Source organism: Protopterus annectens, chromosome 7.part0 (assembly GCF_019279795.1).
Source record: "Protopterus annectens isolate FY-2018-M chromosome 7.part0, PAN1.0, whole genome shotgun sequence".
In the NCBI taxonomy this organism is placed as follows: Eukaryota; Metazoa; Chordata; order Ceratodontiformes; family Protopteridae; genus Protopterus; species Protopterus annectens.
This window is the reverse complement of record NC_056739.1, coordinates 320,935,116-320,949,134: the sequence shown is the minus strand read 5'-3', so window position 1 is coordinate 320,949,134 and position 14,019 is coordinate 320,935,116. Positions and strand designations below refer to the sequence as shown.

Sequence of the window (14,019 nt, the reverse complement as noted above, 5' to 3'; positions counted from 1 at the left end):
TGATCTTCGTTCATTCATTACTTCCCACCCTCCGTCCCCCTTCTGGAGGTTCTTGGCTGATCTTACCTACTCCTTTCTGGTGTGTCTGTTATGACCAGAGGTAGCCTCTACTTTTATCTATCAACTTGCAAACTTGATCTGAGGTAACAGGAAGCAGAGCATTTTGGGTAGAACCTTGGCTCTAGAGTTTTTGGCTGACGCAAGCTTGATATTGACCGTCTCTGTTCCATGGACGGAACTGATAACCCATCAGTAATGAATGAATGAAGATCAACAACACAGATGGAACGTTATGGTAAGACATAACTTCTTTTTTATACCTGTTCTGGAAAAAGATTGTATTACTTGAATGTTTACTTTAGCCAGTTCATTATCTAGAACTTTGACCATACTGATGGTGACATAAAGGCTGCTGACTCTTCTGTTAATCAGCTGTTCCATTCATTGATGATGGCCTACTTAATTCATGTGATTTAATTAGGTTAGTGATCTGATCTACAGACCCTTTTCAGACATGATTTCTGGCAATTGCATTCTGCCAGGACTCCTAATGCAGAAGTGTAAAACATTGTATAAATTGTTAACTAAAGTTAAAGCACAGGTGTGTGAAGTACTTAAGCAATGGCTGAATTGTACCTAGGTTATCTGGTTCCCTGTGCAGTTCCTTAAGCTGATGGCCCTTTAGCTCAAAACTGAGGATCAAAATAAGCTCATCTAGCAATTTGCTCACTAAGATTATTATCAAGCAGCACTCTGCAGTTACCAGACACTTACAATAGCTTCAGCTGTATCTATTAATGTAGCATCAGTACTCGTATGTGAAGCTGTCCTTGTTGGCTTCAGAAATCATTGCCACTCTTCCACTCCCACCCCACTGGCACTTGTCAGTTGTGCCCAAGGTGGCTGCCCTCTTGACCACAAACAAGTTACAGCTATCAGCAATGGGACTGTGAATTTCACATTGGACATAGCATATGACTATTAATATTAGGCATTGATTGTAGCATTACATTCTGTGACCTTATCACATTTGTTTATTAAGGAGGTTACAAAGGAATGTATGTGCTGACATATGCTACTACATATTGTTTAGTTAGCGTGGCAAAACAAGTTCACTTGTATTCAGTTTCTAGGTGCTATAACAATTTATTTGTGAGTGTAATTTGTTGAGATTTCTTAGCTGTTGTAAAGCATTCCATTTTGATGCAACTAATTTAGGGAAGGCTTTTCCATTTAGTTTTCTTGGAGGGCAGCCTTTGTAATTTGAACACATTATGTAAACTTGATCTCAGTAGATAGGTGAATTCTCTTGAGTTTTGCTGCTAGAGACAGGTAGTGGGAGCAGTACAATAATTTGAAAGTCATGCAGTTTAATAGAGGAGTGTCTTTTGCCATAAAACTCAACCAATTAATGTTAATTAAAGCAGTATGTTAGCTTTGTCTTGGGTTGTCCAGTAAGATCCAGAGTAGATGTTTACTGCTGAATTCAGAGTAAAGCTTGATAGGCATTTAGTTCTGTGCCTCAAATTTTGCATAGGTGCAGATGTTCTGCCTTTTAAAGGCAGTAGATAATATTGATGTAATCTGTTAGCAGTTAAAAAATAAATTCATTCTAGTTAACCAGTTCCAAATGTTTCTGTAGGCGCTCTGCATTTTTTTCTGTAGTGGGGTGGGAGAACAATGTGAAGCAGGAACAATTAAATCATCCCCATATATAGTTTGATTCAGGTTTGCAAGTCAAATGGCAAATTATAAACAAATGTGGAGAAAATTAGAAGACTCAGGATGTACCCCTGTGGAAGTCCAGATGAGACTGTAACATTTTCTCAGGATGTATTACCATACTCTACTGCAAAGGTTCTAGTATGTATATAAGATGTGAACCACTGATGGTGATGTATCACTGCTGCTGAAGTTAATTAAGGCTTTGAGCAGTAGTGCATGGTTCATGAAGTCAAACATTCATATTAGGTCTGTGAATAAGGCACACATGAGTTTGCCTTCCTATCTTGCTTCATATATGTGATTTGTCTCTGTGTACTATGTCTGTGTATTGTATCCACTTCTATATCAATGCTGTGGAGAACAGGTCATATTTGGCTCAACTGTTTAGGATGAGTTTGAGACGAGTGCAGGTTCTTGTAGGATGTTGTATTTGTGTTCAGTTAAGTCTGGTCATTGTACTTTTTGAAGACCTAGCCAGTTAAGACTTGCATCCCCTATGAGTTTAGAGTTACCTGATTTGTGTTGCATGAGGTTAATCAAGTGGTTTTACTGAGTTAGCATATCAGAAGGAGGAATGTAAAACAGTTATATTGAATTTTATTTCAATACGTATAACAATTTGAGCAATGAGCCTGTAGGGTTCTGTCTGTATTAGCTGTATTACTGTCAAGGAATAAAGCCTGACTTGTACTGTTTTTCAGTAGTAAAACTCTCACCTATTCTAGGCCGTGGTCTGTCATTGAAATAATTGTAATTGAAATTAGAAGCACAATGGTGGTACTTAAGCCGAGATTCTCTGAGTAAAATTGTGGGGTACATTATATTAGCTATGATTGTAGGAATGCCCATTTGTTATTTATGCAGTTTGTTAGAATCCTGTTTTTGTACTTTTGATTTGGTGGACTGCAGCTTGACTGCTACTATGAAGTGGAAGGGATGGACCAGAGTTGCATTTTATGTCACCTGATTGAACTGTTGTTACCAGAAAATAAATAGTGATATTGTTGATGTTCATCGTGCATACAGCTGCAGTAATTACAGATGGGTTCTCTGCCGTCAGGCGGGTCCTCGGTCGGCCGAATTCCAAAGTCTAGGTCCGGCGTCGGTTGTTGTCGCTTTCTTTCCTGACGTCAGTGTGACAGGGGTATATAAGACACAGCCAACAGCATGTTCTTCAGTCTTTTTTGCCGCGCGGTGCCCGAAGCAGAAGCAGTTCGCAAGTGCTGGTCGGTCAGCTCCTGAAATTACGAAAATTTGGAAACCGAAGTCTTCTTTAAAGCTAAGTACCCCGTTGGGGAAACTTTTCTTGCCTCAGACCGATGTCAGACAAAGTTAACAATTGTATTTCTTGTGGGAAGCAAATACCACATAAGGATTTCCATTCCCTCTGTATACCTTGTTTAGGCCCAGACCACGACGTCTCGGGCTGTCGCTTTTGTGCTACTTTCAATAAATGCACTATTAAGTGTCGGGCGGAGTTCGCCCAACACTTTTTTGGTAAAACTTTTAATTATAAGATGTCGTCGGAGACTCCGACTACCGTTTTGTCTAAAAAACGCAAGGACAAAGACCGACACGCGAGGACCGCGGTCTCCATCGACACCATGCCAAAACCGGCTACACGTGGTCCGGTTCTCAGCGAGGCGCCTACGCAGCCCATGAGTACCGACTACCCTTCTCGGGTGGTGTCTTCAGAAACTGAGACCGCAGGTTCCTCGGCCCACACCTTGACTACAGCTACCGAAGCCACTGTGAGTGTTGAGCCTCTTAATGTGGACCAGTCCACTTCCACCCAGGGTGTCTTCAGACCTTCTTCTTCCTTTTCCATAAAGGCCTTTACTAAGTCTAAATCAGCCATGCATCCCAAGAGGCCTGCTGCACAGGGCCCATCTCCAGGCCCCATGCCTAAAAAACAAATGCTCAAAATGGCTGAGGATTTAATTACTCTTATCAGGGGTTCCCAACCCCCTCCAGACAAGAGACCCAGAGTGGAGGAAGATTCTCCCTCTTCCGAACAGGGCTCCATTATTTCAGAACATTCTGATGAAGAGGAGCATTCATACTCCCCTTATGAAGATTCTGATGCAGAGCAGTCCATCCCTTCTGTATCCCCCCCAGAGGACCTTTCTTTCGGGGAAACCTTGCATACCTTGAGGGAACACTTCCATTGGGAAGGCCAAGATTTTTCCGATTCTAAGAAAAGGCTGAGGGAATTTCTTTTGCTTCCTCAGCACAGACCTCTGGCGATACCTCCTGTCTTGGACATACTTGATGATGTTTACTCGGAGGCTTCCCTTAATCCGGATTCCCTGCCTCCTGCTCCAGTCAAGCCTGATAGGTACTACAGAGTTCCTAACTCACACCAATTTCTTTACAAAAGCCATAATGCTGACCCTGAAACCATTTCTCAAGGCCCCAATGGAATCAAGGCCTCTACTGCTAAGAATCCATTACCTTCCGAGAGAGAGAGTCTAGATCCTTAGAAAGGTGGGGGGGGGGGGGAAGGTATATACCTCAGCCACCCTAGCCATGAGGGCCTTAAATTGTCAGTTCCATATGCTTAAATATCAGCAGTTTCTGTTATCACAATTAAAGAATAAAATGCCACAACCTGAACAACCAGATTTGAAGGAGTTACAGGATATGATTCATGGTGCAGAACAAGTGGATAAGCACACCTTACAATGTGGCTATGATGCTCTAGAGGCCTCAAGTAGAGCTGCGGCTACAGGATCAGTCATTCGTAGACATGCTTGGCTTAGGGAACAAATCTTGCCTGATCATGTTAAAGCTAAACTACTATATGCTCCTTTACAAAAGGATGTATTATTTGGTACTAATGCTGAGGAGATACTACGGAAAATGGAAGAAAAAGCTAAATCTATGCAAACTGTAAAAGCCTTTCTACAAGTACAACCACCACATTTTAGCAGAAATTGGCCTTCAAAAAAACTGGTCCTTTCCAGCAATGGACAAGCCCCAAAGGCGCACAAGGGGCAGAGGACAATCTCAAGGATCATATAGAGGCAGACAATGGCAATCTCCAGCACCAAGAGGTGACGAAGACAGTGCACAACAATACAGGAAACAAACCCAATGACTTTCCCCTTTGCAGTCCAAGCGGGGCTCAGGTGGCAGCACCCTTGGGAGGAAAGCTGGCACTATTTTCAAACAATTGGCATATTATCACAAAAGACAAATGGATCCTGGACATTATAAACAGAGGCTACAGATTTCATTTTCATACTCTTCCAAAAATGAGAGGCATGCCGAACCTGCCACACAAAGGGCAGAGGCTCAAATATAAATTTCAAAGCTCATGGGCATGAAAGCTATTCAAGAGGTACCCATGCACGAACAAGGTCAAGGCTTTTATTCCAGACTATTCCTGGTACCAAGGAAGGGAACAGATTGGAGACCCATTTTGGACTTATCCCTCCTAAACACATTTCTACTCGTACCAAAATTCAAGATGCTCACCTTACAGCAGCTTCTTCCCATGCTGGGCAAGGAGTCTTGGCTGGTAACATTGGACCTCAAGGAGGCATACCTGCATGTCCCAATCAGACAAAGTTGCAGAAGATACCTCAGATTTCTTGCAGGTTCAATCCACTATCAATTCTCTGCATTGCCCTTTGGCTTATCTACTGCGCCAAGAGTATTCACGAAATGCCTGGCATCAGTAATTGCCTACTGCAGACTTCAAGGGATACAAATTTACTCTTATTTGGACGATTGCCTGATCTAAGCGGACAGCAAACACATTCTTCTGGAACATCTGGCTTATGTGGCACTGTTATTGAATTCTCTGGGATACACAGTCAACAAAGAGAAATCCACACTAACACCATCTCAGAAAATAATTTTCCTGAGTTCCAACTTGGACACAAACACCCAGATGGCCTATCTTACGCCAGAAAAACAGGGGCAACTAACTCAGTACTACGCTAGCAAATTGTACCAGGATAACTGCAAGGAAAATCCTGCAGGCTCTGGGCTTCATGGCATCTTGCATTCTTCTAATCCCATGTACAAAGTTGCATATGAGGAAACTTCAGTGGTACCTAAAAAACATATGGTCTCAACACAGCCACAGTTTGGAAACAATATTACCATTAATTCCATGTTTGCAAAAGGAATTCCTATGGTGGGCCCAAGCATGCCAAACAAACACAGGTCTACCATTCTGCAAGCCTCAAGCAAATCAAGTCATCACAACCGACGCCTCAGACTACGCCTGGGGGGCACACATGACAGACAGGTGCATTCAGGGCAAATGGTCCCAAAAAGAAAAGCACCTTCACATCAATCAAAAGGAAATGCTAGCAGTAATAAACGCAATTACAGCTTTCAAGGACCTCCTGCATCCAGGACAATTATTGATAAGAACAGACAACACCACAGTAATGTGGTACATAAACAAACAAGGAGGAACACATTCATACCCCCTGTGCAGGCTGGCCATGTCACTTTGGAACATGGCTCTGGAATGGAAAATCGAGCTTCAAGCACAGTACCTGCCAGGTTTGGAAAACATGCTGGCAGACCATCTAAGCAGAAATATGATAGACCCGCACGAATGGCAGTTGCATCCTCAAGTGTTTACAAAGATAATCCAAGCGTGGGGAAGGCCAGACATAGATCTCTTTGCCTCGCACAAGAATCATCAATTGACAAAATTCTGCTCAAGGACATACCATCCAAAGGCCTGGAGAGTGGACGCCCTTTCTTTCAGTTGGACAGCAAGGAGAGTTTACGCCTACCCACCTTTACCTTTACTGACCAAGGTGCTCTTGAAAGCAAGAGCAGACAGACCAAAGATGATACTGATTGCTCCAGACTGGTCAAGACAACAGTGGTACCCACTCCTGAGGAGCCCATCACATTCTCCGCCCTGGACACTACCTCTAATGCCTCTTCTCCTGACTCAGCACAGCTACAAAACGCTTCACAGTCAGCTGAAAACTCTCAATCTGGCTGCATGGAAAATTCCTTAGCACCACAGCAGACCCTACTCTCCAAGGAGGTGCAGGATATCATTCTGGAGGCCAGAAGGCCATCTACTAGAAAAGCTTATTCCGCAAAATGGAAACGGTTTTGCGCCTGGAATGAGAGGGCCAGGATCCTAGAGAACTGAATTTGCCTCAGATATTACAGTATCTAGCTGAGCTGTTGAACAGTGGACTTTCATTTTCCTCCATCAAAATCCATGCCTTAGCCATTTCTGCAGAATACAACACAGATCCACCCTTATTCTCTCACCCACTCTTAAGGCAGTTCCTCAGAGGGGCTAAGAATATAAGACCTCCAAGGAAACAACCAATACCAGCATGGGATCTTAATTAGATTCTAGAAAAATTAACATTGCCTCCTTTTGAACCAGCTGCCTCAACAGATTTGCAATACTTGTCCTGGAAAACAGCTTTCCTTCTGGCTATTACCTCAGCTCGTAGGGTCTCGGAATTACAAGCCCTCATGGCTGTGCAGCCCTTTCTCATCTTCCATCAGGACAGGGTTTCCCTACGAACCAACCCGTCATTTATGCCTAAGGTAGTATCCAGGGTAGCTTTAAATCAGGCCATACATTTACCTATCTTTTACCCCAATCCACAAAACAAAGGGGAAAGGCTGCTTCATTCCTTAGACATCCATAGACAGCTACGTTACTATTTGGACCGAACAAAGCCTTTCAGGAAATCAGAACAAATCTTTGTGTCCTATGCTGTAGGAGCTCAAGGAAAGCCAATTTCCAAACAGACAATTTCAAAATGGATAGGCCACTGCATACGGTCTTGTTACTCCTTACGTGGCAAACCGGTTCCTACAGGCATCAGATCCCACTCCACAAGGGCCACAGCTACCTCTACAGCCTTCCTCAGAGGAGTCCCTACCAAAGATATTTTGGAGGCAGCCACTTGGAGTTCTGTGCATACCTTCACAAAACACTACCACCTGCCTTTATACTCCAAAACTAGAGCAGGCTTTGCCACTGCTGTGTTGCAGGGCATTCTGGCTCCTCCCAGTTCCACCTAGTGCCTACCACCCTGTGCGTAGCTTTGGGATTCTACCCATCTGTAATTACTGCAGCTGCATGCACGATGAACATAGTACAGTTTTGTACCTACCATAAATGTAGATGTTCGAGTGCTAATACAGCTGCAGTACAGGTTTCCCTCCCTCCCTCCCTCCTTCCCCTCTTGGTAAAGGCCTAGTGGCTAACACCTCCTCATACAACCTGATTGGGTTATCCTTCTATGGTGTATTTGCTTGCAACTACTGATTTTTGATTATATTGCATTGCATGATTATATATAATTTATGTATTGCCTTCCTTCTGGGGGCACCTGACATCTGGGGCAAGAAAGACTGAAGAACATGGCGTCGGCTGTGTCTTGTATACCCCTGTTGCACTGACGTCAGGAAAGAAAGTGACAACAACCGATGCCGGACCTAGACTTTGGAATTCGGCTGACCGAGGACCCGCCTGATGGCAGAGAACCCATCTGTAATTACTGCAGCTGTATTAGCACTCTAACATCTACATTTATGGTAGGTACAAAACTGTACTTTTGTGATTAGTATGTGCTTTGATACAGAGAAAGTACATATGTGTAACAGTTTGTTGGAGATTGATGGTGCATATTGCTTACTTCTGAGCCATCATTCTGGTTTGATAATGGTGTAAGTGACATGAGCAGTGATAGGCATTCATGTAAGGTTACAAGTGCTTTATAAAGGACTGTGAGAGTACATCTGATGGTAGTAGGATGAACAATATAACAAGATTATTTGTCATGCTTTAAACTTGTAAGTACATGCTGAGTCAGTGTTACAAAGATTTGTTGTGTTTAGTAGCTATTGGAATGACAGCTTTATACTGGGATAATAGCACTGGATTTGTGTTTGTCTGAACTAGAACCTGGTTTAGTAAAGTGTGTTACAGGTTGGTATTGGGACATATAGAATGGATTTACTAATGGTATAGTTAACTGAATTAAAAGTTGTTTGGGTATACATTCTAGACTTTTTATGCTACTTTTATTTTAGTGGATGGTTTAGTCACTTCTTGGTATTTACAATGTTATTTAGCTATTTACTCCCAGGGTATGTAAAATGGCTTTAGTAAGTGTAGTTTAAGTGAATTGGAGTGTGTGTGGTGTGTGTGTGTCTGTGTGGAATTGTTTGGGTATACTTTGAGTTTTGATAATTTTTTTGAATCGCAGAGATCCACTCATCCATGGTATGACACTAGTCGAAGAACATATGAAATCAATCAAAGAGAAATAAGAAAGCAGTTTACTTATGAAAATTAACTTACCTTTCGGATAGTACACCAGTTGTTCAGTACTTTTTGCCCACTAATGATCATCATGCAGAAATTCACTTTGTATTTCTTAATGTATCTGAATACATAATTTGTCTTGATTAATAGTCTGTCTGTCTTGTTCCATGGCTTCTGTATGTATCCTTCTTTTGCAGGTTCATAAATAAACATTTACAGAGCAGTGGACTTGATATCGTGATGAGGGGCTATTAAATCAGAAGATCTGCTACATCTGATACAAGATTGTTTTTCTCTGTCTTTCTTCTCAGACATCACCTAACTGAACCCACTGGCCAACTGTGACCCAGCTCTGATTATACTGCCTGTACTGACATGTTCACTGATTTTTCTTAGGTTGTACAGAGAACAGAATGATATTGTTGTGGATTTCCCAAAGGAGCGAGAGCACCTCCTGGAGCGAGAGTATCAGCGCGTTACTATCTCTGGGGAGGAGAAGTGTGGGGTAAGATAACACTTAAGAAATATTTTTTTCTCTCTGCAGGAATGCAAGTGCTGTGATCGCATGGAGCTTCTACATCAGTGAACATTGTACAAGGATTTATTTTTATTTGAATTTTTAATTCTCTTTGGTCTTTGCAAGAAATAATGTGCTTTTCTTTGTTCGGTGGAATATATATATATATATATATATATATATATATATATATATATATATATATATATATATTTATATAAAATATGTATGTATGTATGTAGTGGTGGTAATATACTGTAGTGGTTAGGTGGTTAGAAAGATGAAAACAGAATTACCATGGTTGGTAGTTATAAAACATTGTTGCACGAGGCTGATGTCCTTCAAGAATGCAACTGCAGTCCTGACATATGGGTTGTCCTGCCTCAGGCAGCCCTTCGGTCGGCCAGATTCCAAAGTCTGGGTCCGGCGTCGGCCGATGTCGCCTCCTCCCCGACGTCAGAGCGGCTGGAGTATAAAGTCATCAGCCAACGCCATCTTCTTAAGTCTTTCTTGCCGAGCGGTGCCCGAAGCAGAAGCAGTTCGCAAGTGCCGGTCGGCTCCTGTGTTTTCAGTTACCGAAGTCATCTAAAAGCTAAGTAACCCCGTTGGGGAACATTTTTTCTTGCCTCAGCCGATGTCAGAACAAATTGGGAAAGTTAATAGTTTGTCTTGTGGTAAACAAATGCCTCATAAGGACTTTCATTCTTACTGCCTCCCTTGCCTGGGCCCAGACCATGACGTCTCGCCCTGTGCCGCCTGTGCTTGCTTTAATAAGCGCACTCTCAGGCGCCGGGCAGAGTTTGCTGAAGACTTTTTTGGCGAATCTTACGCTTACAACATGCCGTCGGAACAACTGACAGCACAAACTACCAAAAAACGAAAGGACCGGGACCGACATCCTCGGCCCACGTCTTCCACCGATATAACGCCTAAGCCCTCAGAGTGCTTCGGTCCCTTCGGAAGCGGTAATTCAACCGCTCCAGGCCGACGACACCGCATTAACGCATCCCTCGGTCTCGGAGGCTACTCTGGTGCCGGTTGTTGATTTTCCTCCGGAAACCGAAGTTCTGGATCTACCTGACACCATTCCAGTGGACAAAGTTACCCCTGCACGTGGGGCAGCTAGGCCTCCTGTATCCATGTCAATCAAGGCCTTTGCACGTGCTAAGGCCGCCAGCCAGGCCAAGGCCCATCCCAAGCCTGCTTCACAGGCTCCTTCTTCTGGCAAACAAATCATGTCTCTGGCTGCAGATCTTATTTCTCTTATTAGGGGGGCACAGCCTCACCCAGACAGAGGTTCTCAGCCGCCTGCGGAAAAAAGGCCTAGAACTGAGCAGGCAGACAACCTCTCTTCAGATGAAGCCTCTGGGGATTCAGAGCATTCAGAAACCCAAGAAGAATCCTTCCAGGCCTATGAGGACTGTGATGCTGAGGAATCTATTCCCTCTGCCTCCCCTCCAGAGGATTTTTCATTCGGTGAAGTCCTCCACTCCATGAGGGAGCATTTCAAGTGGCAGGGTTAGGAATTTTCTGATTCCAGGAAAAGGCTACGTACCTTCCTTAAGTTACCCCAGCACAGGCCTTTAGCTATTCCGCCAGTTTTGGATGTTCTGGATGATGTTTTCTCCGACTCCAGTGCTTCCCCTGATTCTCTCCCTCCTGCTCCTGTTAAGCCAGACCGATATTATAGGGTCCCTGACACTCACAAGCATCTCTTTAAGGCCCACTCTGTGGATCTAGAAACTATTTCACAGGGCCCCAAAGGAGTGGCTACCTCCTCAGCCAGGAACCTACTGCCAACTGACAGGGAAGCAAGGTCCCTGGAGAGATGGGGTAAAAAAGTCTATACCTCTACCACCCTTGCCATGAGGTCTCTTAACTGCCTTTTTCATATGTTTCAGTACCAGGATTATTTACTGGATGATTTGCAGAAAAAGATAGCCTCTCCTGAGCCTATAGATAGAAAGGCATTGCAGGATTTGGTTCAGAATACACAGCAGGTTAGTAATCATTTTCTACAGTGTGGTTATGCTGCATTGGAGGCTTCATGTAGGGCAGTTATGACAGGGGCTGTTATCCGTAGACATGCTTGGTTGAAGGATCAGCCGCTGCCAGATCATGTTAAAGTTAAGCTCCTGGATGCACCTCTGCATAAACAGAAGCTTTTTGGCGCTAATGCTCAGGATGTGTTGAAATCTATTGAAGAGAAGGCAAAATCAGTTCAAACAGTAAAGGATTTTCTCCAGGTTCAGCCCCCAAGGTTCAGCCGGAATTGGCCTTCAAAGAATTGGTCCTTTCCAGACTCTTGACAAGTCTCAAAGGGGAAAGAACAGGCGTGCACGAGGTAGATGGCAATACAGAGGCTCCTACAGGGGACGCCAATGGCAACCACAAAATCAAAGAAATGGCACAGGTAGTACACCTGCACCACAGGGACAATCACAATGACTTACCTTTCACTCCGCCTACCAAGGCTCAAAGAGAAGCACCTATAGGCGGAAAATTATCTCTGTTCTCAAAAAACTGGCACATTATAACAAAGGAACAATTGGATTCTGGACATAATAGACAGAGGTTACAGGTTCCACTTCCATACCTTACCAACAGGACAAGGCATGCCAAACCTGCCACAGAATCAAAGGGCAGAGGCACTCATAGAAGTCTCAAAGCTATTACAAATAAAAGCAATAGAGAAGGTTCCTCCTCAGGAACAAGGCCAGGGATTTTATTCAAGACTGTTCCTTGTTCCAAGAAAAGAAAAACAATGGAGGCCTATATTGGACTTGTCCGTTCTAAATACTTTTCTCATGGTGCCAAAATTCAAAATGCTGACGTTACAGCAACTTCTTCCCATGCTGGGCAAGGGGTCTTGGCTGGTTACTCTGGACCTCAAGGAGGCATACCTGCATGTCCCTATCAGACACAGTTGCAGAAGATACCTCAGATTTCTTGCAGGAACAGAGCACTATCAAATCTCAGCATTGCCGTTTGGCTTATCTACTGCACCCAGAGTATTCACGAAATGCCTGGCATCAGTAGTGGCACATTGCAGACTCCAAGGGATTCAAATATACCCTTACCTGGACAACTGCCTAATACAAGCAGACAGCAAACAGACCTTGATAAGACACTTGAATTACATCATTCAATTGCTGCAGGCTTTGGGATACACAGTCAACATTCAAAAATCAAGATTAATGCCATCCCAAGAGATTATATTTCTAGGAGCAAAACTGGACACACAGCTACAAATGGCTTTCCTCACAGAGGAGAAACAAGAACATTTAACAGCTTACTTCAAAGGCCTAGCAAAATTAACCCACCTGACCGCAAGGAAGACCTTGCAGGCCCTCGGGTTCATGGCATCTTGCATTCTTCTAATCCCTCTGGCAAGACTACACATGAGAAAGCTGCAATGGTGCCTAAAAAGCTTGTGGTCACAACACAGCCACAACCTAGAAGACATAATACAACTCATACCATGCCCGCAAAAGGAATTTCTGTGGTGGGCTCAAGCAAGTCATTTAAACGAAGGCATGTTTTTCAACAAACCTCAAACAAGTCAAACTATTACAACAGACGCCTCAGACCTTGGATGGGGGGCGCACATGGACGGCAGATGCATTCAAGGGCAATGGACTCCAATGGAGATGCATCAGCACATAAATCAAAAAGAGATGTTGGCAGTGATACATGCAATAGAAGCCTTTGGAAAATCTCTTCAACAAGGTCATCTGCTAATAAAAACAGACAACACCACTGTCATGTGGTACAGAAACAAGCAAGGGGGCACTCATACCTACCCCCTCTGCAGTCTAACAATGATTCTTTGGGAAAAGTCCCTGAAACTGAACATCTACTTTCAATCCCAGTTTGTTCCGGGCAAGGACAATGTTCTGGCAGACAGATTGAGCAGAAATTTCTTGGATCCTCACGAATGGATGCTACACCCTCGCATTTTCGCACAAATAGCATCTGCATGGGGAAGACCAGACATAGACCTCTTTGCATCTCATCTCAATCATCACCTGGAAAGGTTCTGCACAAGGATACACCATCCTCTAGCTTGGAGAACGGATGCTGTTTCCTTCAGCTGGAATGCTCTAACAATTTATGCATTCCCTCCTCTACCTTTGTTCACCAAGGTGTTACTGAAGATCAAGGCAGAACAGCCAAGGGGAATCTTGATAGCTCCAGACTGGCCAAGGCAGCACTGGTATCCACTACTATTGAGCATAACTCACTCCAAACCGTGGCCCTTGCCTCAATGGCTTCTGCTCCTGACTCAACACAGTTACAAGACTGTTCATCAGAACCTGCAAACCCTAAAGCTGACAGCTTGGAGAGTTCCATGACTCAGACCCATGACTCACTCTCCAAAAAAGTTCAGGGAATTTTGCTGGAGGCACGCAGACCCTCCACCAGAAAAACCTATACGGCCAAATGGAAGAGATTCAACATCTGGAATGTCAACAAGGGACAGGATGCATCATTG

At 43.7% G+C, this 14,019-nt stretch overlaps 1 protein-coding gene across 4 annotated transcripts in view; it reads left to right on the top strand.

The window, feature by feature from the left end:
* Positions 1-14,019, top strand: part of AMPD2 (adenosine monophosphate deaminase 2) — an 855,139-nt gene that overhangs the window by 459,390 nt on the left and 381,730 nt on the right. For all 4 annotated transcript variants that reach the window (XM_044076870.1, XM_044076869.1, XM_044076868.1 and 1 more), the window contains one exon: positions 9,404-9,512. In XM_044076870.1, the coding sequence (XP_043932805.1) occupies positions 9,404-9,512 (109 nt within the window). The remainder of the gene's footprint in view (positions 1-9,403; positions 9,513-14,019) is intronic.